This window comes from Osmerus eperlanus, chromosome 8 (assembly GCF_963692335.1).
Source record: "Osmerus eperlanus chromosome 8, fOsmEpe2.1, whole genome shotgun sequence".
NCBI lineage: Eukaryota > Metazoa > Chordata > Actinopteri > Osmeriformes > Osmeridae > Osmerus > Osmerus eperlanus.
In genome coordinates, this window is record NC_085025.1 from 1,648,756 (window position 1) to 1,670,592 (window position 21,837).

A 21,837-nucleotide genomic window follows, 5' to 3' on the forward strand; every position below is an offset into this window, starting at 1 on the left:
TATTTTTATCTTTTTTTTTTCAAAAATATTTCGAAAGATGGAAGGGAAAAAAAATATTTTTTCTAAAGGTTGAAAGAATATTTTAGAAAATAAGTTTTGACAGGTAAAAAAGAAAACAAATTGCATCATTGATGACAAATTAGGTACAAAAAAATAGGTTTTCTACCTTATGGTTGAAAGGTACCTTATGGATGAGACAGAGGGAGTTAGCAATGACAACATGACAGAGTAGACATTCCTGATCATCCATGGCCATATTATGAGGGAGAAGTTCGAAATTGTCGGTCTCAAAAAGGATTCCTGGCAAATGCAATACTAAAACAGGTAGTAGTAATGGCTACTTTTTACTCCAGTATATGTCAGAGCCCACACTTCTTTACTTTAACTTTTTTTAACTAAAAAGTGTAGTCTTTTTAAACATGAGTATCTGTACTTCTACTTGAGTGAAAGTGATGTGTGTACTTTGCCATCTCTGCCAGTGACTCAAATTTCTACTTACTCATACTGGCTCGTGCAAGACATCCCCTCCTTAGCTGCTTTTGTATGTGGTAACCAAGGTAACCGGTTGGCGACATGTCCTCCAGCTCTGTAACTGCTCGCTGTCTTCAGGCTAAACATGTCTCGTGCTCAGGCAGAAAGCGTGATAAAGAACATCATTAGGGAGATAGCCCAAGAATGTGCTGGAAAAGGGCATGCTGTATCGGAAACATTGGTGGCATTTATGGTAAGCATTTTAGTTCTAGGTAGAGCTACTGTTGCTAGACCTAGCTAACGCTAGTCCCCTTGTTTACTTTCTTTGGGCACGCACAGTGAAGTTCTTATATTTTACCTCTACTTAGGTGAAAGCTGTTGTGTTGGACCCAAGAAATCTATTCAACGTTGATCGAACTCTCACCAAGCAAGATGTTAGAAAACTTGTGGAGGTAAGTTATCTACAGTAAGGTCAAGTTTTGCCATGTAGGCGGCTTTCGGTATCGTATCGTAATATTCTTTCTTTTTATAGTTGTGTGTGGACAAACTCATGGACCAGGGAAGCCCTGCCCTTGACACTATCAAGATGCAGGTGTATTTTGACATGAATTACACATCTAGAAGTAAGTCGGATCCTAAATGTGATTTACGAAATATTATGTTGTTGACTCAGTAATTAATACGTTTCGAAGCAGCTGATGTAAAATGTGTTTTTTCCTGTCTGGGATATTAAACCAGGTGAGTTCATTAACGAGCATCACCGGGTACTTCAGTCCAAGTTGATCCCAGTTAGTCGAGAGATCACCGACAGCAGAGTGAAAACACGGGAGGACCTTGAGGGCCTTTACCGTAAGATCGTCAGCTATGTTCTGCTGCGTTCAGGCCTGGGTTCCCCTACGGACATCAACACGGTCAGAGAGGCCACAGGTAGGTAACCAACAAGTCACAAGAACTTTCCCATGTCCGTAATCAGACTCACTGAGTCTTGTCCATGTGATACAACAAAATGAATTGCCATACTTTATTATGGGGGGTGCTAATGACAATGGTGTTGTGATATGTGTTATGCATTTTTATTTTGATGGCATTCTGACAGTGTGTACCTTTTTCTGTCTGTTACGGTCTATCTGTCTGTCTGCCTGTCTGCCAGTGTACCTGTCTGCCTGTCTAACTGCCTGTCTGTCTGCGCCTTACAGCTGCCTTGCAGAGCGTCTTTCCGCAGTCAGAGCTGGGAACCTTCTTATCCCTGATCAAGAAAGACAAGGAGCAGCAGCTTAATGAGCTCAGCATGATCGTGACTGGCATCCGCCTCTTTAACAAAGACAGCAAGAAGGGAGGAGAGGGCATTGAAGACTGTGAGTTATTTAGAATACCTGATTAGAATCAGAATGGGATTTTTTCGCCATGAAAGTTTGCACAGACAAGGAATTTGCTTTGGCAGGAAGGTGCATACAATGAACATATAGGGACCAAAAATTTAAATATGTGGACTATCTATACTAAGGGTACATAAACTAGCAGTGCTAAGTGGAATTAGAATTAAATAAAATATAAGTTGCCATAATTTACAATATAAAAATACAAATATAAAAAAAAATACAAATGTACAAGATACAATTTTGTAATGCAGTGCAAAAAGCAGTGTGTTTTAAGCAGGAAGTCAAAGATGTGATACAACATCAATTAATAATACCTACTGTACTGTGTGATGTGCTCACTATATGGTTTTCTCTCCATTCCTCTGTTTAGTGCCTGCAATTCTGAACATATCCATACCTGCTGCTGGTAAAGACATAGAATGGGAACAGGAGCTTTCCCAGAACTTGGCTTGGCAATACACTGCCATCCTAGAGAGACTGCTGGACTCAGATGTGGAGGCCAGAGACTGCGTGGTGCCCCTGGAACATCTCAAGCAGGCTCTCTATAATGTTCGACAACATGAATCTTTCCTGAAAATTATTTTGGTGAGTTACATGATAACAATTTGATTTTGTGGGGGGTCAAATCATCACATGAACTCAGATAAAAATTTATTGTTTCTACACCAGGCAGATGTAATTCTATGTGCAAAGAAAGTTGAGGCCTTGCAAAACGACCTGGCAACATGCTTGAAGCTGTTGAGGGAAGCTGTGCATTCAAAAACTGCTGTACCCACTGCACACGTTTTTGTAAGTAACTTGTGTTTTCTCATATAAAGTCTCTTTCTAAGAGATGTACAGTGTGTCATTGGTTTTATGTGTGTGACTGAGCTTTTGTAAAATTCTTTCTCTTGTCAGCCTCATTTCACAGCTCTGGCACAGTACTGGTCAGGACTCCAGGATGAGATGGTCCTGTTAAGCATCCTGGGAAACCTTCTGATCAACCTTCAGCCCTTCCTCACCGCTCAGTCTCGGATGTTCTCTGATGTTCAGTTGGAAAGCTTATTAGAGGGGTCGGAGGTCAAGAATGATGAGCAGAGAATGAAAGAGTCCTCAGGTACACTGCTGGTACTTCAATGTAACAGCTTCGATTTGTGTATTTCTTACCGTGATCGTTCCCCTTACAGAAAACCGCGTTGACCCCAGTGCAAATAAGAGATATGAATGGATCTTCCCTGAGACAACCGCAAACTTTGACGAATTGCAAATACAGTACAAGGGAATCTGTGGTTATACGCTTGTAGAGAAGAACGGGATTTTACTGCCAGGTATGAAAGTTTGATTTAATATGTTTGGGGCTCTTTTCAGAGCACTTTTTTAATATTTACACTGTAAACACAATTTTTTTCAGTGGTCTCAGTGCAAAGCAAAATACTTGTTGTGCAAGTAAAACTTCCTCTATTTGCAGGAAACCCAAGCATAGGAGTTCTGAAACACAGAGAGAAATACTATGTGTTCAGCTCAAAAGACGCAGCCTTGTGTTTTGCATCAAAGGCAGATGAATACATTGTCCAAGTAGCAGAGAGAGCCAAATGTTCACCTGAGTTGATTCAACTCCTCGAACTCCATCAGCAATTCTCTTCTGTCTCTCCCTATTCCAAGGTTTAGTATTGTAGCTCAAGTATTCTTTTACCTTCAAAGTTATATATTCTAAAGTAAAGCATTTCTTTAAAATGAGAATGAGAACTAAGTGTTTTGTCTACAGATGCAGTCAGGGGAAAGACTACTTGTGAAACCCATCACAAAATGTGACAGCTGTACACAGACTGACACTCATCTGTTGGAGACGAACATTGTCGAATCTTATGAGTGGAATGAGTGGGAACTCAGAAGAAAAGCCATCAAATTGGTCAGTGATTATTCTTCTCTTTTTTGGCACTGGTAATAATGCATGTCATTTTTTCTAACCATTGTTCATTGAATAATGAGGTATGCATTGATCATTTAGTTACTATTACACTTTGTCTCAACAGGCCAATCTTCGGAGTAGAGTTACCCATTCCATGCAGACTAATCTGAGCCACATGAGGAGGGACAACGTCACCCAAACATATCTGCTAAAAGATGTAGCATGCCAGAGCAGGAAAGATGGCGCGAGTAACATACCTAAGCCTCAGGTGTACCTTGCTGGTCTTCGAGGAGAAAAAACCAAGACCACACACATGATAAAGACCAACTTAACCAGATCTATCAATGAATAGATTAATCGTTTTTTTGTCTGTCTTAACGTAATAAAGACACATTTTTACCGATGTCAGTTCTATTCAATGTTATGATGGTCTGTTTCTATCCAAACAGTCGCTTGGTTACCACCAGGTGCAGGCTCATGGTCTGCCAGTGAAAGAGAAGCAGTTTAATTAAATTAGCAGTTTTACCAAACTTGGTGGCTGATACCGTTGCTGGAGAAAATTGACCAGGAGGGGCAGAGCTGGTTCTGGTTTTGTGGGAGGAAAGAGCTTCCACGCATGCGCAACACGATATTCATGAAGGCGTTGCTAGTGTGGTAGACATGGAGGCAACTCGTTCGGTATAACATACGAGACTGGGTGTCATATCCGTTAAATATTTAACTTGAAACCAACCTTAGGTCAGCAGTTGAATTCAACCAACTCCTCAACCACTCCTAAGTGGTTCATCATGGGCATGGCTAACGGTAAGAATATTGGCAAACAAATGCTAGCCATCTTAGCTAACTTTAGCTGGCAACATCTGCACGAAATAGTCTGTGGTTTACATATATGGCTTGCTTTGAATATTCTCTCTGACAACGTTAGGATAATGAACACTAGGTTAGTGAACAAAAGGCCCGCTAGAGAATTTACATGGGCTATGTCTAGTCAAATCAACCAGGGCCGTATTTACCATTGCAGTGGATCTGTCAATTGACCTGGTCAAGTGGCCAGTTAGCTAATTTACCATGGGCTGGCTGGCTAATTAGTTGGCTACAAAGGTACCTAGTACTCATACTAAGTACCATGCCAAGTACTTATATGAGCTAAATTGTGTTTTATGCCATCTTAAAATGCGCGTCTTCTCTCCGCAGAACCGGTGAGTGTGGCGTTCAAGCTCTACTGCCTGTCGGTAATGACACTGGTGGCAGCAACTTACACAGTTGCCTTAAGATACACAAGAACTAATACATCAACAGAGATGTACTTTTCCACAACAGCAGTATGCATTACAGAAGTGATGAAATTGTTCCTGAGCCTAGGGATGTTGGCCAAGTGAGTGAAGATTACTATCTTTTCACTTCGAAGATTTTAATTTGTCCTATGTGGGACTGGACAGATCCATTAATAGGACTTGTACATTTCTGACAATATAGAGTGCTGTTGCCTAGCCAAGTGTTGTCTGTGAACGTCCTGTTAAGATTGTGTACTGTAGTCAAACTGTATCCCCCCCCCCTCACAGAGAGACTGGAACCTTGGGCAGGATGAAGACCTCACTGGTGGAGCATGTACTTCAAAGTCCCAGGGAGCTTCTGAAGCTGAGTGTCCCCTCTGTGGTGTATGCCATTCAGAACAACATGGCCTTCATTGCCCTGAGTAACCTAGATGCAGCTGTGTATCAGGTAACACCGTTCTCCAGCACTGAACTGTCACTTTTGTTCTCTGTCGGTTGCCCCGTTCATGGCTCATAATCTCCTCCTCCATCTAGGTGACATATCAGCTGAAGATCCCGTGCACAGCCCTGTGCACGGTGCTGATGTTGAACCGCTCCCTGAGCAGGCTGCAGTGGTTCTCTGTCTTCATGCTCTGTGGAGGCGTTACCTTGGTCCAGTGGAAGCCCGCAGAGGCTACCAAAGTCCAGGTAGTGTAGTAGTCTGAGATGAGTCAACCGTGAATGGACAAACACTTGTACTTGGTTGTTTACTAGTAGCTTGTGGATAGTGTGCAAGAGACAGCTAAGACAGACCTGTGTTCTTAACTCCTCAGATCGAGCAAAACCCTTTCCTGGGGTTTATAGCAATCGCGGTTGCCGTAATCTGCTCTGGGTTTGCAGGTACTGCAGAATACATGCCATGTGTATGATCATGACTGGTTTTGTTTGATTTTAGACTCCCTTAAGAATATGTTTTTCTTTGTCGTTAAAAAAGGGGTGTATTTTGAGAAGGTCCTGAAGAGCTCTGACACATCCCTCTGGGTGAGGAACATCCAGATGTACCTGTCGGGCATTGTGGTCACCCTCGCTGGCGTGTACCTGGCAGATGGGGCCCAGGTCATAGAGAAAGGCTTCTTCTTCGGCTATACTCCATGGGTGTGCTTCGTTGTCTGTGAGTCAAATTCCCCCCTTCAAACCTTTTACACAATTCAGATGTATTGGTTTTCAAGAACGCCTGTGTTTCACCTTAACAGTGTAGCTGTGACCTATGTGGAAGTGCTGTACATTGATGCTGTTTTGTGATTGTTCCCAACAGTGCTGGCAAGTGTGGGTGGTCTGTACACATCTGTGGTGGTGAAGTACACCGACAATATCATGAAGGGCTTCTCTGCTGCGGCTGCCATTGTGCTCTCCACTGTAGGGTCTGTCACCCTGTTTGGGCTGCAAATAAGTAAGTCAGTCAGACGCATCAGACACTGGCCATCCATGCCTTTAATGGACCTTGTGGTCTTCAGACTCTCCTGGAGTACTTGATTGCAGACAGATGCTATCAGTCAGGGTTGATTGGGTTTCCTGACAAGTAGGATTTTTCCAATTCTTTCTTTTTATTGCAGCTGTTACTTTTGCCACTGGAGCCATGCTAGTGTGTGTATCCATATACCTGTATGGACTTCCAAAGCAAGACACCTCCAGGATTCCAAAGACGGACACGGACACCGAGTCCCGACAAAAACTGATAACTGTGTGAACGTTGAGCCTGGAGCTCGTCAACACTGGAGCTGCTCATGACGCTCATTCCACAGGCCTCTGTCCAGTCAGGATGCCACTTCCACAGATCAGGACTCATTTGGTTAATCATTATATCAGCGATGCTGGAGCATAAATCAAGGGAATGGACTTTCAGGACACAGGTCATTTGTGTCTGCATTATCCTTGATGAATATGGAGCAGAGGTGCAAATTATAGTTCAAGATCAGCAGTATTTCATTCCCCTCTTGCTTTTTACTGAGGGAATGCAGTTTTCTTATAAACCTTATGAACCACTGTGTCGGACAGTGCTGAATCTTCTAGACGATATGCATGTACTGTTAAACATGTTTGATAATGTCCTAGCGGCAACACATTTCTGTGATTAGTATGTATGTTGTGTTTTTGTCTGTACATGACTGAACTGAATACACAAAAGGCGTTTATATAAGACTGTAAATGACACATACCCATGGAAAAATGTGGTCTATTTATTTAACATGATCATGTTTGGTTATAATAAGGCTCTTTACATGTATTTACATTACACAACAGAGACAACTTGCATACAGTTGTGGTTTGTACACTTCAATGTTAGCTACATTTTCTTTACCGGTGTAATACCCAGGATTCTCATCCCGCTGGCCAGGACAGAGCAGATCCCGCTAAACAGCCTCAACCTTGCCTGGAAGAGAAACATTTTAGCCATTTGCATGTTTGCAACATTTTACTGCTCTTACTACTTACTTAGCGATCAGTTCTACTTGGAGCCAAGTATTTGGGTTGTAAGTATGTTATGACCAAGGTGTGGCTCGTTACCTGGGCAACATTTGGAGTTCTTTCCCCCACCTGAAGCTCCCTGTGAGCAGAGCTGGCCAGGTGACTGAGGGAGGGAATGTGTATTTAATTCAAAACATCATTCAGACTAAACCTGGGCATTCAAACAAAATCCACCTTCTAGTACTTACCAAAGTGTCAGGAGAAAGTTGACAACATGTTTGGGCTGCAGATCCTGTAAAGACTGGTATAGAACCTCGTCATAGCTGGAAGCACATACAAATCATTTTGCATTATGGGATCACACCAAACACTTTGCTTGAGAGTAGTACATAAGCTTTCCTAGTACATAAGCACATACACCCGCTGTATGTGCTTATGTACTAGGAAACACAACATGCTTGTGTACCGAAGGAGGTGCTGGAACACTGCAACGCTCCTCTGCTCCAGTAGAAGTGACGGGTCACAGGCACCTCCGGCCCCATCTCCATATCTCTGAATCAAACTGGAAAGACAATGGTTTTTCCCCCTTACATACAGTTTATAATGACAGCTATTGGAGATGAGAGATTGTGACCACCCACCTGCAAAGGCGTGCGTGAGTGTACTGAAGGAACACCCCTGTGTCACCGTGTGCTTGAAGCATCCTGTCCCAGTCAAACGTATAATCTGATGTCAGGGGTCCTTTAAAGTCCTGAGAAGATGGAATTATTTAACTATCCCTCATATGTTAGCTAATCATTAGCACATGAACAACCATGGATGGTGTATATAGGCTTCCCTGTGGTTTTGTTACCTGAACTATAAGAGCACTTATCCCCACTTTTTCAGCTGTATTCTCTGGATCGTCCAGTTGCTTGGTGGCTGTGGGCAACATTTGGAAGTTTTAATCTTCCACACACCATTTCAAGGGTTGCTAAACATCCCTACCACTAAACTAGTGTTTCCCAACCCTGGTTCTCGAGACCCCCTGCCGTGCACGTTTAAGATGTTTCCCTGCTCCAGCACACCTGATTCAAATGAATGGGGCGTTGAATCAGTTGTGTTGGAGCAGGGAAACGTCTAGAACATGCGGGGCAGGTGAACCCTTAGGACCAGGGTTGGGAAAAGCTGCTGTAAACATGTGTGATGTTCTCACTCTTGGACTGGCTCATGTTCTTCATCATCCTGGCCCGGGCCTCATCCAGCACATCCTCCAGGAACACGACTTCCCCACGCCTCGTTTTCATCCCCTGCACCAGGCCGAACTCCACGTGGCGGCACCTGCTCCCCCCAGGGAAAGAGACATCCTGTGTGAGGCTCACAGCTTTCAATAAAGATGTCTGTAAGAGGTTACAGGTTACGTGTGGAATTCTGTACCTCTCAGCCCATGGGTGCCCCATAGTCGATAGGATCTGGAACAGCTGCTGGAAATGTGTTCCTTGACTTTTGTCTGTCTTGAGAGATATCAGTGTTCCAGGTGGGCATGCATGTCCAATTCCTATTCAGTATTTCTTTTTTTTAAGGTTTGAGCAGATCAATTGTGTCATCCTTACCACATATATCATCTCATCAAAGTTATACTGTTCTTTTCGATTTATGGCTGCAGCAATATCTCTAAAAGTGAAAAACATAAGGGGTAATGAAAGGACAAGCTTTCCAATGAATCTCACAATATTTCAAACAATGATTTCCCATTAATACCAGCTGAGCAGAGCTATACTTGGCAGGCATTGCTGACCTGGTGATATAGAGAGAAGTCCCATCACTGCGAAGGACGGTAGCATATCTGGACATGTCTCCAGATGGGGAGAGATCCACCACACTTGTACCTCTCCTATCAGTAGGAGAAAGAAACACCAGGACACAGGTCCTATCACACAGCCCTTAATCAAACACACAGAGATACTGGGTAGAGGTGCATGGTTGACTTAAGGTAGCTCCCTGCTATTGACCTAGGTCTGTGTACACTATGTTTATGCTGATAATGCTGTCTTTATGACATACTCAGTAGTTTTCAACAGGCCTTGGGTCTGGAGCTGATGCACTACCTCCCGGGCTTGTTCCTGATGAAAAGACTCCCCAGAGTAGACATCAAACTGGACCCCAAGACGCTGTTGGCCAAGAAATTTACATTTAGTCATTTAGCAGACGCTCTTATCCAGAGCGACTTACAGTAAGTACAGGGACATTCCCCCAAGGCAAGTAGGGTGAAGTGCCTTGCCCAGGGATACAACGTCATTTGCATGGCCAGGAATCGAACCAGCAACCTTCTGATTGGTAGCCCGATTCCCTAACCGCTCAGCCACCTGACCCAACATTTACATTAATCTAACATCTGTTTGTTTTACAAACCAGGGTGCGCTTCAGTTACCAGCACTGTTAACATTTAAACGTTTAACAATGTATGTTTGCTCTAGGAAATTTGTATCCGGGGCTTGTTGGTGACCAAGCAGTGAGTCGGTACCTTGTACACCTTCTGGTACTCCTCCACTGTGATCTCTCTGAACTGTTGCCATAGTGACAAGGCCTGGTGCTCATGTTTTTCCAGCTGCCTGAAAAATGTTCTGGCAGCCTGGGATATGTCATCACAGGTCTCTGCTTCTCTGTTCACCTGAACATAGACCTAGAGCCAACACAACTCTTCTTTAAAAGGAGCAAGCAAACCAGGAGTTTACACTAGCCTTCATGAACAATACTTGATAAAAAAGTGGATATAAACTTACATCAAAAAGGTGCTGTAGGGGATTCTTTTTCAATTGTTCCTGACAACCAAAACGCTGATATCCAACACCTAGCATTCCTGAAATCCAAGGGCAAGAATGATTCCTGAAACCCAGGAACTCAACTCAACAGAATCAGAATCTTGAAGATGGAGGGTTACTCATTTCTTCATAACTCACCAAACTGCATGCCCCAGTCTCCTAGGTAGTTCACTCTTATAACATCATTTCCCAATGATGCTTTTAGATTGGCAATGAAGTTACCTAAACAAAAGACAAAATTAGAGTCACAAAATGTAAAATTCCTAAACCTCTGCCTGTATCTTTTCTGCCCCCTGGTGACTTAAAAAATAATAATTCAACGTTATTATAAATCTCACCAATCATTGTAGAACGCAGATGCCCCGCATGAAACTTTTTTGCTATATTTGGAGAACTGCACAAATGTAGGAGGTTAATGTAACACAGAATTCAGAAATACAAATCTAAATCATTTCGAAGACCTTACCTAAATTCCACCAATGTTGTTCCTCTTTCAAGGCTAGCAAAAAGTTCACTTTTTGCACCAAACTTAAAATCTCTCTCTCCTAACTGCTGTAATATTTTCTGTGGGTAAAAAAAAGAAATTAATTTAATTTCACATTTTACAAATGCAAGTAAGATAACACAAACTACCAGAGGGACAAACTACTGATGTTAATGTTAAGTTAAAAGATTTGTTCACCTCTACCAGGACTTTCCGGCTGATTGTAAAGTTTATTACTCCACGTCCAGCAGATATCTCTTCCACAACACTGTCTTGCTCCAACTAATAGAAAACACATTGTGCTTGGAAATATGTCAAAGAAATTGAGACAAGCACACAATGATTTTCAATGTTATATTGTTATGACTGCAGGTGCTCAATGACTCAATGATAACTTGACCCCCCCCCCCCCCCCCCACCCACCAGAGATGGGGAAGTAACAAAGTAAACATACTTTGTTACTGTACTTAAGTAGATCTTTCTGGTATCAGTACTGCACAATTTTTCTGACAACTTTTTCCTAAAACACTCAAACAGGTAGTAGTAATGACTTATTTTTATGTCAGAGCCTAAACTTCTTTACTATAACTTGAGTGGAAAAGTGTAGTCGGTACTTCAACTTTTACCAGAGTCTTTTTAAACCTGCAAAAATGCATAAATGTAAACCTGAGTATCTGTAATTCAACTTGAGTGAAGGATGTGTGTACTTTTGCAATCTCTGCCACCCACCTCTTTGGCCAGGGCCTCTGTCTGTGATTGGATGTCTCCTTTGGGTGAGATGACCCCATTCTTTACTAACGTGCTCAGCGAGAGCCTAAAATCCGGAGACAAACTGAGGACCGGTTCAAGTACCGAATTAAAACCAACACAGACAATTCAGCCAACAGTCAGTGTGACAAGGTTGCAGCAAGATAAACACAGAAGACACACACATACACACACTTAACTGTTTCTTTGAGACTGGAACTGCAGAGAGAGCTCCTATGAATACTTCTTCGGACTGTCCCAAAATCCTTGACAGCTAAAGTGTGAAAAATGAATTACACTTTTAGCTTTTCATGTCATGAAAATTCGTATCACTACCCACCACGACGAGACAGAATTGTTTTTACCTTCGATGCAATACTCCTTCTAAAGAAAGACGCCATAAGCTCACATCGACATCAAAGTTGCATGATCATATGCTCTATTTTTGGGATATACAATGATCATATGCTCTATTTTTGGGTTACATACAATACAATGATATACAATGACGTTTAATACATTCAGTCATGCTGGCTGTTGATGACATTCAGCACTTCCTGCTTGATTGACCTATGAACTCTTACGTATCATCCAATAGAATTACAAGCTGCTGAATACGTCATGTGTGGGTTTTTTTTCTTATTGAATGCAAGTTAACGTAACAAGAGAAAGGTTTATAATCTAAATTGCACAACTTACACATTGATTCAAATACTTAGTATTTAGTCATCAGTAAGAGTGAATTTATGTGCGGGCTATCTCGATACTACCCCAAATAACTTATATAGACTACTCTTTGACTACCCAACGTCGCCGCGCGGCGTCATCAGTTCACAGGTGATCGTGTTGTTCATTGCAATGCTATCGAAACGCAGTGTTTAATGAGTCTTCCTAGTCTTCTTACGTCTTAAGCTTACCTTACGTTGCCATAAACAACTCGTACTCAAAAATGGACATGACGGCAGGTTTAACAAATAATGAAACTTGACCTTTAAATTGAAACTTTTATTCGTTTTCTTTTCCCAACCAATGCCCCATTAACTACATAGTCGATAAAATGAACAGAATAAACATGAGCAAAACATTAATAATAATTCAATTGTGATTAAAAGGTAATTAAAACGGGAGACATGTCAAACCCAAAATACACAATGTACACAAGGCATTTACCAGTGCAACCCACACATTGCTGATAAGAGCCATGGTGTCCTACTCCTGGAAACCAGTCCAGAGGCTTCCTGTGTGTCATTGTATCACCCACTCTTATCAAGAGATCCTTCCCTTCTTACAGACAATCTTAGAGATACAGGTTCATTTGTAGAGATTATATCAACCCTGCAGCAGAGCAATATATTACTGAGGAAACTTTAAAATGTATAGTGGCAAAGATGGAAATGGCTAGGCATCAAGAAGAAGCCAAATAAATATCACAACAGAAATGAAAAACACAGGAGGCCACTGGTAAAGTAGTAGGTTGCAGAGGTCCATATAGGTACAGATGCCAGGAAGCCCTCCAAAGACCCGTTGAAAGGAGAACATGGTTGCCACTGGCAGAAGCTTGAGGCAGCTTGTGCCCAAACAGGAGATATGGCACAGCTACAAGTCCAATAGACCCACTGAGCCTCTGGAGACAAGGTTTTACAAGAATCAGATGGGGGGAGCTTGCAGCAATAAAATGGGAAACGGGTATTCCACAAAGAATCGAGTCTGGCTCAGGAAACATCTATGTGGGGGGAGAAAAACAACGAGCATTAAAAGGCAGTGTAGGTAATGTTGAGAAGCACTGTCATATATGCTAAGTTCGCAATATGTACATACCCAGCCTTTAGCTATGAAATAGTGCAACAAAATGAGTTCTAAGGGATGTGGCCATTACATTGACAAGTGATTAGAGAGTTAGAACTGTAATGATCCCAGAGAGCAGATTGCACATTTCAGAGGAAGGCAAGAAGTCTACTAACAGGCGTCTGACACTTACAGCTAGCAGGTTGTTCTCCAAATCGACGCATGAGCTGGTCATGAGTGAACTTGACAAAGGCATCATATTGCTCTGAAGGAAAACAAAATAGCAAATTAGATACAGGATGCAACAATACTTGTTAAAAGTATTTATGTAATAAATGTATTGCGTCTTGATAAAATGATTCGATTTTTGAGACTTTTAACTCACCAGCAAGTTTGGTTGTCAAAATGTCATCATATTCTTCCCTTATTTTGTCCTCGCGCTCTTTCAGTAGGCGTTCACAAATCATCCCTACCTGCCTCAGGGTGAACAAGGGCTGCTCTTTCCTGGTTGGAGAAGAAGCACCTGAAGAAGTACCTGCATGAACAACAAGAGTCACTCAACAAGAACACCTAAACAGCATCATCATAGGTTGACAGAATCCTAAACAAGACAAACACAGCACATGGAAACTATGCTTTGTAAGGTGGTAACCTATTTGCTTTTCGCAACAACTGACATGTCTTGGCATCGTGCTGTGCCTGGAATGCAAGTGTACCTGGCAGAGTGGATCCACTCAGAAGAGAGTTATGAGGCTGAGAGTCCAGTGGACAACAACCCTCTGTCTGCTGGAAACTGCTCTCGAGGTGTCTTCGCTTCTGCATTCGCTTGTATTCTTGCTTGATGTTGTGAAGGATTTGCTCTGAAAATTTGAGAAATAACTGAGATGTAAATAGATAATTCCCTCTAACAACGACTGACAAATAAACGTCTGACGGGGACAAACACACGACAATGAACCTGACTTGTGAAACTGTTGGAACATTCCTTTATTCAAAAACAGAACCATTTTGGAACAACTCTTTCGATATCTCCATGGTGCAAATTGTTTTTCAAGGACTACTTCAGCGTAACTGAAGCAGGCTCCCTGCTGCTAGCTGAAGTAGCGAACCCACCAACCCCACCCGACAGTCCCTCTTCAGTCATTTGAGACAGCTACAGGGAGTGCCATTCCAGTGCAAGTTAGTCGCTTAAGTCCCATCTAATGTTCAATCATTAGACACATTATACAGCCTGCTAGCTATTAAGTTTAGGCGTATGTTTATATACCAACTTTACTTCTCCACAGGGTTTATTATATTCACTTGAATAGGCTACGTAGATGTAATGAAACAATATTAGCTACTGTCATGACGTGAGACAATGCTGATTGTAACAAAATGCAACGCCACCAACGCTAAGGACACAAAGCAACGTTGCTAGATGGTCGAACAAAATGTTAGCTATATTACTTACCGGCTGTAAGTCTAGATGATACTTCTCCAAATGGTGAAGGTTCCATACGCAGATATTTTTGTGGTGATGAAGTGGAGGCGGTTGTAGACATCGGGGCGCATCGCCTTCTTTTGGGGGACGCCGGATTCATCAATGGATCGAAATCCATAGTCCTTTTTAAAGTAGCCCCACAAGCCATTCCTCTAATAACCGAATATCGGTCTGAAAATTAGATAAAGCTTTAGCTAGTTCTTAGTACAACCAGAACTGTCCCTTTGATCGGGGCCCTCCACTGGCTTTCTTTTCACAGACTATTCTCACGGGAAGATTTTGGTCGGAAATAAATGGCTTTGTTCTTTGCCTCTTGTGACTTCTTATCATTCAAAATAACGACGATACGAACAGTAAAGGTTCACTGTTCTTCTCTGAAGGGGTCCGGACGTTTTAAATATCTCACAAAATCAGATGATAGCGGATTTCACACTGGTACACACCGTCGGCGTCGTCAACACTTCTTTATTCTTTCTATATGGAAACCAACATGGCGTCAAAACAACGCAAATCTAGTCTCAGGAGCCAGTGAGCATGCGCAAAATTATTGATCCCGATGGTACTTGTAGTCTCTTTTGGTGGTTGTTTCCGCTCGCTTTTAGTAAAGGTTGGCTGTTTTGCACTACAATCCCCAGACAAACAAGATTTTTTTAAACACCCTCTCAATTTAAATGTCCCACGTTTGAAAATAATTACAGGAATTTGAAAAAAGCCATTTGGTTGCAGCCAGGTGGGAAACAGAAACTGCAAGTATATTAGGCCGTATTCTACCTAGGCCTAGGTTTATGATAGGCTTTAGTCAAGTGTTTTTAAAGGAAGCAACTTCTTACCGGTCTTGTTCGCTCTTATTAAGTTTGTAGGCTACATCTGTTACACATAATTTAAAACCCGATTGCCTGCTTTCTTTATCGGTCTGGGATAATGATGATTCTGGTTCATCTTCAAATCGGACTAGATTATTTGTTATGTAATATGCAGCGTGTTTAATTTACACCGCAATAATAAGAAGCCTAATAAAATGACAGGTACATCAACTGAATTACATTGTATAGTTTTAGTTGGTCCAAAATGTATGCTTGTGGATTACTCGGACCATATCATCCTTTAGGGGACAAAGCATATATTGTTTAGTCTTCCTTTTGAATGTGCGCTGGGTGTGCAAGTTTGTCCCTGTTTAGGATATCCTTAAAATATTTATAAATTGCAAGTGTAAATGTAAGATATGTCAGTTTCTTGTTTTTAGTTGTGGCTTATGCAGTATTATTTACCAGTCATTAAATCCACAACATGAACCAGCTTTGACTTTATTAAAAGCTTGGGAACAGTACATTGCGATACCAAAAACACGATTCATGTCATGTTTTTTTTCACAAACTTCTCAGAGGCCACCACAGTACAGAAGCCACTTGACAGATGATTTGATCTTCCAACACTCAACACTACAAAAGGCAGCAAAGCGCACTGGTTAACAGCTGTCTGAATAGTTTTAACACCGATAAATGTCTAGAACAATTGTGCTAACTGAGTGATCTTTCTTTATTAAAAGTCCTATATACTGTAATTGAAAATGACATTTTCATCAACAATTTTTAAGAGGATAAGGTTTCCATACAATCCATACACAATATAAGATCCATTGCAACAGTCAGAATGTCCAGTCCACCTTCCATTCTAAACAGGTTTATCATTAGAACGGAAACTAATGTTCACCTGGCCCTCTCTATCCCATATTCTCAAATGGGAAAGACAATTACTGTAATACTGTAACATTGAAGTAAAATGTGAAGATTGAAAATGTTTTTATTAAGTCACAAGGTATCACAAATATACTGAATTCAATCAAATCCACTTCATGATGAATGCAAATTGAAACTGTCACACATTTATAACAGTTATAGTGTGGCCAGCACACTGCAGTTTTATACTCACAGCTCTAAAGAACAATGTTCAAGTGGTGGCCTGTTATATTGGCTCTGAAAAATAACTATTTAGGTTTGAAGTAGGTACAAAACCATTTTTTAAACACTGTACAATTGTTTGGTAGACATACATATTTTCCGTCAAAGACCTATCACTGTATTCAACACACTGCAAGAAACAAGATAAATTAGAGAGATGCAGTGAGTAAGATCTCTTTGTGCTCTACCAGTTCTGTAGAGAAGGATTAAGACTTTGGCTCAATTGACATAGTATTCATAGTAACCATAATGTAATTTCAGCATTTCAATTCAGAATAGCAATAGTTCTGTTTTGAAGTTAATATGGATCAAGTTAGATTTCTGTGATTCTCTTAACTTTCAAAACCACTTTTTATGCAATTTCTGTACTGTGCCAACAAATCAAGGTACAACAATCTTTCATTAAATGCATCCATCTATACATGTCTCAAAGTAAACCACAAAAGCATTTTATTGTTCAATGAATCTTTACACAACACATTTCATATATATAGCCTGGAAAAAAAACAATATTATTTATGCGATTCTCAAAGTTTTTTTTTTGCCAGGTTTGAAGTTAGTATCTACGTGCTTTTGTTTTGACCTGGCCATGGCTCAATTCCATGTTCACCTCTTTGGCCCTTACAAGTACAACAACAACTCTGTATCTGTTTCTTAACAGACTGGCACCAGTCTATGGACTTGGTTAGAGAAACACTAATTAAAACAACATAAACTATGACTATTCAAAAACTTCTGTAGCCCCTTATCCCATGGATGGAGATATTGTTTCAGAACCTGAATTTACAGTACAAAAATAAAATAATTCTTCATAAATTCACCATTAATATCTACAGGTTGTAGACAGTAAGCTTTGATAGTTAGTTCTAACACATTAGTTGCAACACATTTAGGTCCTCTTTCCCAGACCCAGACTAGCTAAATTTTTCTTTATTGGAGATCCTTCATTGTAAGGAAAATAAATTACACTTAGTGCTCAATCTGTGTCTGAGAAATTGACGTTTTGAGTCATCAATTCTTTATCATAGAATCAAAACAATTTGGCACTTCGGCACTGGAACACAATGTACTGGCACACTTATAATCATAAAATAATGTATAAATGAAAACCAGATCAAATTCAATATCTTAAGAGTGAATGTTTCTCTGGTTAAAGCTCTTGTTATCATTATCGATAACAAGAGCTTGATAATGCCATGATTGTGTGACAACAATTGACAATTAGTTTGAACAATATATTACTGTGGCCATGACCAATTAGACAGCTTCAGCAGATGTCTCCGTTGACACAGACATTGTCACTTTGGCTATTTTCACAGTGGTCTTCACACAGCTTTCTGCGGCTCTATTGGCTGCGATGTGTGCATTCCGGTTCGGGCAGTCAGACTCCAGGCTATTGTCAAGCTGTTGGTTACTGCCTCTGCATGCCTGGCAGGAACTGAGGAAGGCATGCCTGAGGTCCTTGCTCCTCAGGGCATAAATTATTGGGTTGACGGTGGAGTTGAGCAGGCAGAGCATGCTGCAGAAGGCAAATACAGTCTTGATGTCGTCGTCCATGCTCCAGAAGAGGTCATAGACCATGATAGCCAGCACAGGACCCCAGCAGATCACCAGCACTACCAGGATGAGCACCAGTGTCTTGGCCAGGCGGATGTCCATGCGGGCCTGCTCAGGCCGCGCGGTCTGCACCTTGGTCCCGTCCGCTGAGTAAACCACCAGGCTCTTCTGGGAAGTGCGACTCAGCATGCGTACGGCATGGTGGTGAGCCTTCCACAGGATATACATGTAGGCGTAGATGATGAACATGACCAGCACGCTCGTCACCCCGATCCAGAACATCAGGTACTTCTTATCGATCAGTGGGAAGAGATCTGAGCAGACCGAGTTTAGCTGCTTACAGTTCCAGCCCAGTAGGGGGAGCACTGCGATAACGATGGATATAGTCCACATCACGCAGAAGGCAATGACTGCCTTAGTCCGTGTTACGATGCGCCTGTAGGCCAGTGGCCTGTGAATGGAGATGTAGCGGTCGATGGCGGTCAGGAACAGGCTGCCTACAGAGGCTGTGAAGGAGGCAATGACCCCACCCAGCTTGAAGAGAAAAACATTGGGACTGTCCTTCCTGTGGAACACATGGAAGTCCAGGAAGCTGTAGACGAAGATGACGCTGCCCAGCAGGTCGGCCACAGCCAGGCTGCCTATGAAGTGGTAGGAGGGCCGGCAGCGCAACGTGCGAGACTGCAGGATCACACACAGCACCACCAGGTTCTCCAACACTGTGAAGGTGCCCAGAGTCAGGGACATCATGGCTACAGCCAGCTGCTGGCTGGGGGTCAGGATCATGAAGCACTCCATGTCCATGAAGTTCTCCCCACACTGAATGCCGCCACCCTCGCTCCTGTTACCAAACAAGTCTGTGGCGTTGGTGGGGAAGAAGGGGAGGCCTCTGATGAGTTCCTCATCTGCAGGCACTTTGTCTGGGAAGGAATTACTGCGAAACGCCGAGAGAGGCTTCTGCAGCGTGATCCCACTTTTGGTGAAATCAGCATCGATGATGGGATCGTCGTAGCTGGCGTCATTGGAGCCCAAGAACTGGAGCCCTGAGGTGATTGTCCGGAAGGTGGTGTCTGCCACACCGTCCAACACAGACTTCATGGCTGCGCAGAAGATGAACACTGTGTTCTAAGATGATTCCTGGTCCTCCTACAAAATGGTAACAGAAATGTTGGTGGGTGGTTTTGAAGCCATGGCGTTGAATGAGTGAGGACCCAGAGGAAGCGTCTGTTTCAAAGCAAGCAAACAATTGAGATGAGACGAAAATGAGACATGTTTACAATGATTGTGCAATAAACATAAATAAATATAATAACTAAAATAGGTGATTTTATAATTTTATAAACAAATGTCTCTGTTTATGAAATGCTATGGTAGTTATCTTTTACCCGATGGGCAATTCATTTATCCAGTTTTCCCCTGTTCTTATAGCTATGTGCCACAGGATGGTGTTGTGTGGCAGAATAACCTCACTAACCATGATAGTCATGGCACTTATAAGGATAACACAAACATATATAAAAATGTAATGTAAAGTCATATTTTGATGTATTTTGTTGAGACCAAAATGTCAAAGAACGGGTAGTCGAAAGCCAAGCAGCCTACAATTTAACGTCATTCTGCTAAAATAAATGTTCTCTTCAATTGTTTTGAAACAATTGACCACGTTCATTGTTTAACCGTTTTTTTTATAGACTACAATTTTATAATAATGCCGATAATGCTATTATTTGACATTACCTGTTGTTTAAATTGACCAGTAACTCATCAATAATCTTCATGTGACAATAGGAAATATTTAGAATAAAGGCAAGTTGAAGTTGTTTTTGTCAGTTTGTCAGGGCAGGCTGCTGCGTCGCCAATAGATATAAATTGAACAGTAAATTATGTGTCATTAAAAAGTAATACAATGTGACCAAATGGTAGGATTCAAGATGGTAATCACAATTCATGCAAAATATAAATTTTGTCAGGTTTAATACATAAAGGGTTCCAGGCAAGTGATATGAGCATGCAAGCAGTGGTATATAAGCATCCATATAGTCTAAACTGCTCAAACCAAAATAATAAGATAGAATTTACCTTCACATTATTCGACCAGGTTCGGAGAATCAATTGTATCCAAACAAAAATCCAATCTTGGAGCGCACACCTGAATAACAAAAAATCTCAAAAAGGTGAAACCAACAAACACACTTCATAAAGTGTTTAGTGTTTCTAAAATAATTGTATTGTGTCTTTTACTGATAGTATGTTATATACGTTTCAGCTCTTTCAGTTCTTCGTTTCTTGACCCGTCTTGATGCGCACCTCCTCATATCAGACTGCTGGCGTTGTCTGAGGTCTCTCTGAATGTGTATACTTATGAAGCATCGCTTTTGCGCGCTCATCACGTGCTCCGGAACCTATCTAGAGATTTCTATGGACAACCTAAGAAGCCGTCAAGAGCTGGAACAGGGAGTGCAGATACTGTGCAAAAATCCCAATGCGCAATCCAAGAGAACATTTTTAACAAAGAAGCACGTTCTGTACAATTCTACTTTTGCAAGTTTGCAGACTCACAGGCATTGATCTGCAGATTTTAACTCTGCAAAAATGTGCAAATACAATAAAATGTAATAAAATAGATATATCTCCACAAATCTCACGCAATATTCATACTTGTCAAATCATAGTAGCCCAATTAATCTCAACCGAATTGTAACCTACTGATGGCCCTTTGCTCTACTACATGATTTGGCACATAGAACAGGGCGAGAATCCTCTCGGGGTTATCATGAGGATAATTGATTTGATAAATTAGGCTACACTATAGGCTACTACAATTATCCTAGCTGCATGATAGTACTAGCATGAGAGCTGCCCGAATGACCAATGCCCTTCTGTGGCTCTGAGACTAATTATTGTCCTTAGGAGAGAAGAATCCTTATTGAGGCAGAAGATCAAAGGATCCCTGCTGATGATTTTACAACCTTGAAAACGATTTATCTCCTAGGCTTCTGACAATCAGGAGATTTAGGGTCTGTGCATGTTTTATACCCAGTGACAAGCAAACCTTTCTGATTCACAAGTACAAACTATCTATGGAATTGCGTTTGTAATCTGAATTTGATCAGACATTTTTAGGCAGTTTCCATTGTTGCATTGTGCCAACACACGTATCAACACACCAACAAACGGTGAAATAATGAGAAAACCTGCTCTGATGACACAGGATCAATGTTCTGGACTTGTACTTGAGCATAAGGTAAGAACACTAAAAACATGCAAACATCTCACTGTCTGTGATCGTTCGTTACAGACCAAGTTCATGCCTCGCTAGACAGTACGGAATACTGATTTGTCACAGACAAAGAAGTGTAAAATGAATTGTCATCATGCCCCATCCTGAGAGCTGAAATGTGATTGTTGCCATTTGATCCAAATACTCAAAATCCTCAATCAACCGTGGCCCTGGCCCAGATTTCTATCAACACTGTGAAACTGTGCTTTAAAACATGGCTGTCTCCTGCTCCTCTACAAGCAGGGTTCTATCTTCTCCACATCTTTAATGTTTTTTGAATCGGCC

The 21,837-nt window shown here is 41.6% G+C and overlaps 5 protein-coding genes across 6 annotated transcripts; 2 read left to right on the top strand and 3 right to left on the bottom strand.

The window, feature by feature from the left end:
* Positions 1 to 590: 590 nt before the first annotated feature.
* cfap206 (cilia and flagella associated protein 206) lies at positions 591 to 4,141 on the top strand. The gene is made up of 12 exons (XM_062467644.1): positions 591 to 724; positions 840 to 923; positions 1,004 to 1,094; positions 1,210 to 1,398; positions 1,668 to 1,826; positions 2,221 to 2,435; positions 2,520 to 2,639; positions 2,748 to 2,946; positions 3,017 to 3,157; positions 3,298 to 3,491; positions 3,595 to 3,738; positions 3,863 to 4,141. The coding sequence occupies exons 1-12, from the start codon at positions 617 to 619 to the stop codon at positions 4,088 to 4,090; spliced, it is 1,872 nt and encodes a 623-aa protein (XP_062323628.1). The 5' UTR covers positions 591 to 616; the 3' UTR covers positions 4,091 to 4,141.
* Positions 4,142 to 4,400: 259 nt separating this feature from the next.
* slc35a1 (solute carrier family 35 member A1) lies at positions 4,401 to 7,218 on the top strand. The gene is made up of 8 exons (XM_062467732.1): positions 4,401 to 4,542; positions 4,933 to 5,113; positions 5,301 to 5,460; positions 5,547 to 5,699; positions 5,825 to 5,891; positions 5,986 to 6,162; positions 6,307 to 6,441; positions 6,605 to 7,218. Exons 1-8 carry the CDS (start codon positions 4,527 to 4,529, stop codon positions 6,736 to 6,738), a joined length of 1,023 nt encoding a protein of 340 aa, XP_062323716.1. The 5' UTR covers positions 4,401 to 4,526; the 3' UTR covers positions 6,739 to 7,218.
* Positions 7,076 to 11,957, bottom strand: rars2 (arginyl-tRNA synthetase 2, mitochondrial). The gene is made up of 20 exons (XM_062467731.1): positions 11,855 to 11,957; positions 11,690 to 11,763; positions 11,472 to 11,574; positions 10,941 to 11,024; positions 10,725 to 10,822; positions 10,597 to 10,652; positions 10,397 to 10,480; positions 10,220 to 10,296; positions 9,961 to 10,119; positions 9,501 to 9,607; positions 9,235 to 9,330; positions 9,050 to 9,110; positions 8,874 to 8,950; positions 8,653 to 8,777; positions 8,311 to 8,378; positions 8,099 to 8,208; positions 7,924 to 8,019; positions 7,706 to 7,780; positions 7,557 to 7,620; positions 7,076 to 7,422 (listed from the first exon to the last, which is right to left on the bottom strand). Exons 1-20 carry the CDS (start codon positions 11,888 to 11,890, stop codon positions 7,336 to 7,338), a joined length of 1,737 nt encoding a protein of 578 aa, XP_062323715.1. The 5' UTR covers positions 11,891 to 11,957; the 3' UTR covers positions 7,076 to 7,335.
* Positions 11,958 to 12,479: 522 nt separating this feature from the next.
* akirin2 (akirin 2) lies at positions 12,480 to 15,255 on the bottom strand. The gene is made up of 5 exons (XM_062467860.1): positions 14,728 to 15,255; positions 13,991 to 14,134; positions 13,660 to 13,809; positions 13,468 to 13,539; positions 12,480 to 13,212 (listed from the first exon to the last, which is right to left on the bottom strand). Exons 1-5 carry the CDS (start codon positions 14,903 to 14,905, stop codon positions 13,202 to 13,204), a joined length of 555 nt encoding a protein of 184 aa, XP_062323844.1. The 5' UTR covers positions 14,906 to 15,255; the 3' UTR covers positions 12,480 to 13,201.
* Positions 15,256 to 16,032: 777 nt separating this feature from the next.
* Positions 16,033 to 20,680, bottom strand: cnr1 (cannabinoid receptor 1). 2 transcript variants are annotated; one of them, XM_062468121.1, is made up of 2 exons: positions 20,352 to 20,680; positions 16,033 to 19,418 (listed from the first exon to the last, which is right to left on the bottom strand). In XM_062468121.1, the coding sequence occupies exon 2, from the start codon at positions 19,368 to 19,370 to the stop codon at positions 17,973 to 17,975; it is 1,398 nt and encodes a 465-aa protein (XP_062324105.1). In that variant the 5' UTR covers positions 19,371 to 19,418; positions 20,352 to 20,680; the 3' UTR covers positions 16,033 to 17,972. The 2 variants fall into 2 exon arrangements, with proteins under 2 accessions (XP_062324105.1, XP_062324104.1); XM_062468120.1 differs by having other exon boundaries at positions 16,033 to 19,496.
* Between the last annotated feature and the right edge of the window lie 1,157 nt (positions 20,681 to 21,837).

Bases quoted from the DNA above. Each gene is read 5' to 3' on its own strand.
- akirin2 (XM_062467860.1), bottom strand. From the start codon at position 14,905: ATGGCTTGTGGGGCTACTTTAAAAAGGACTATGGATTTCGATCCATTG. The intron at 13,810-13,990 runs GTACACTTGCAT...TTGTTCATGCAG, and splicing joins GAGTGGATCCACTCTGCCAG to GTACTTCTTCAGGTGCTTCT. The intron at 13,540-13,659 runs GTGAGTTAAAAG...GTTTTCCTTCAG, and splicing joins TTTGACAACCAAACTTGCTG to AGCAATATGATGCCTTTGTC.
- cnr1 (XM_062468121.1), bottom strand. From the start codon at position 19,370: ATGAAGTCTGTGTTGGACGGTGTGGCAGACACCACCTTCCGGACAATC.
- slc35a1 (XM_062467732.1), top strand. The intron at 5,461-5,546 runs GTAACACCGTTC...TCCTCCATCTAG, and splicing joins TAGATGCAGCTGTGTATCAG to GTGACATATCAGCTGAAGAT. The intron at 5,892-5,985 runs GTACTGCAGAAT...TCGTTAAAAAAG, and splicing joins AATCTGCTCTGGGTTTGCAG to GGGTGTATTTTGAGAAGGTC.
- cfap206 (XM_062467644.1), top strand. From the start codon at position 617: ATGTCTCGTGCTCAGGCAGAAAGCGTGATAAAGAACATCATTAGGGAG. The intron at 2,947-3,016 runs GTACACTGCTGG...TTCCCCTTACAG, and splicing joins GAGAATGAAAGAGTCCTCAG to AAAACCGCGTTGACCCCAGT. The intron at 3,492-3,594 runs GTTTAGTATTGT...TTTTGTCTACAG, and splicing joins CTGTCTCTCCCTATTCCAAG to ATGCAGTCAGGGGAAAGACT.
- rars2 (XM_062467731.1), bottom strand. From the start codon at position 11,890: ATGGCGTCTTTCTTTAGAAGGAGTATTGCATCGAAG. The intron at 10,297-10,396 runs GTGAGTTATGAA...CTTGGATTTCAG, and splicing joins AGACTGGGGCATGCAGTTTG to GAATGCTAGGTGTTGGATAT. The intron at 8,020-8,098 runs GTGGGTGGTCAC...TTGTCTTTCCAG, and splicing joins ACTCACGCACGCCTTTGCAG to TTTGATTCAGAGATATGGAG.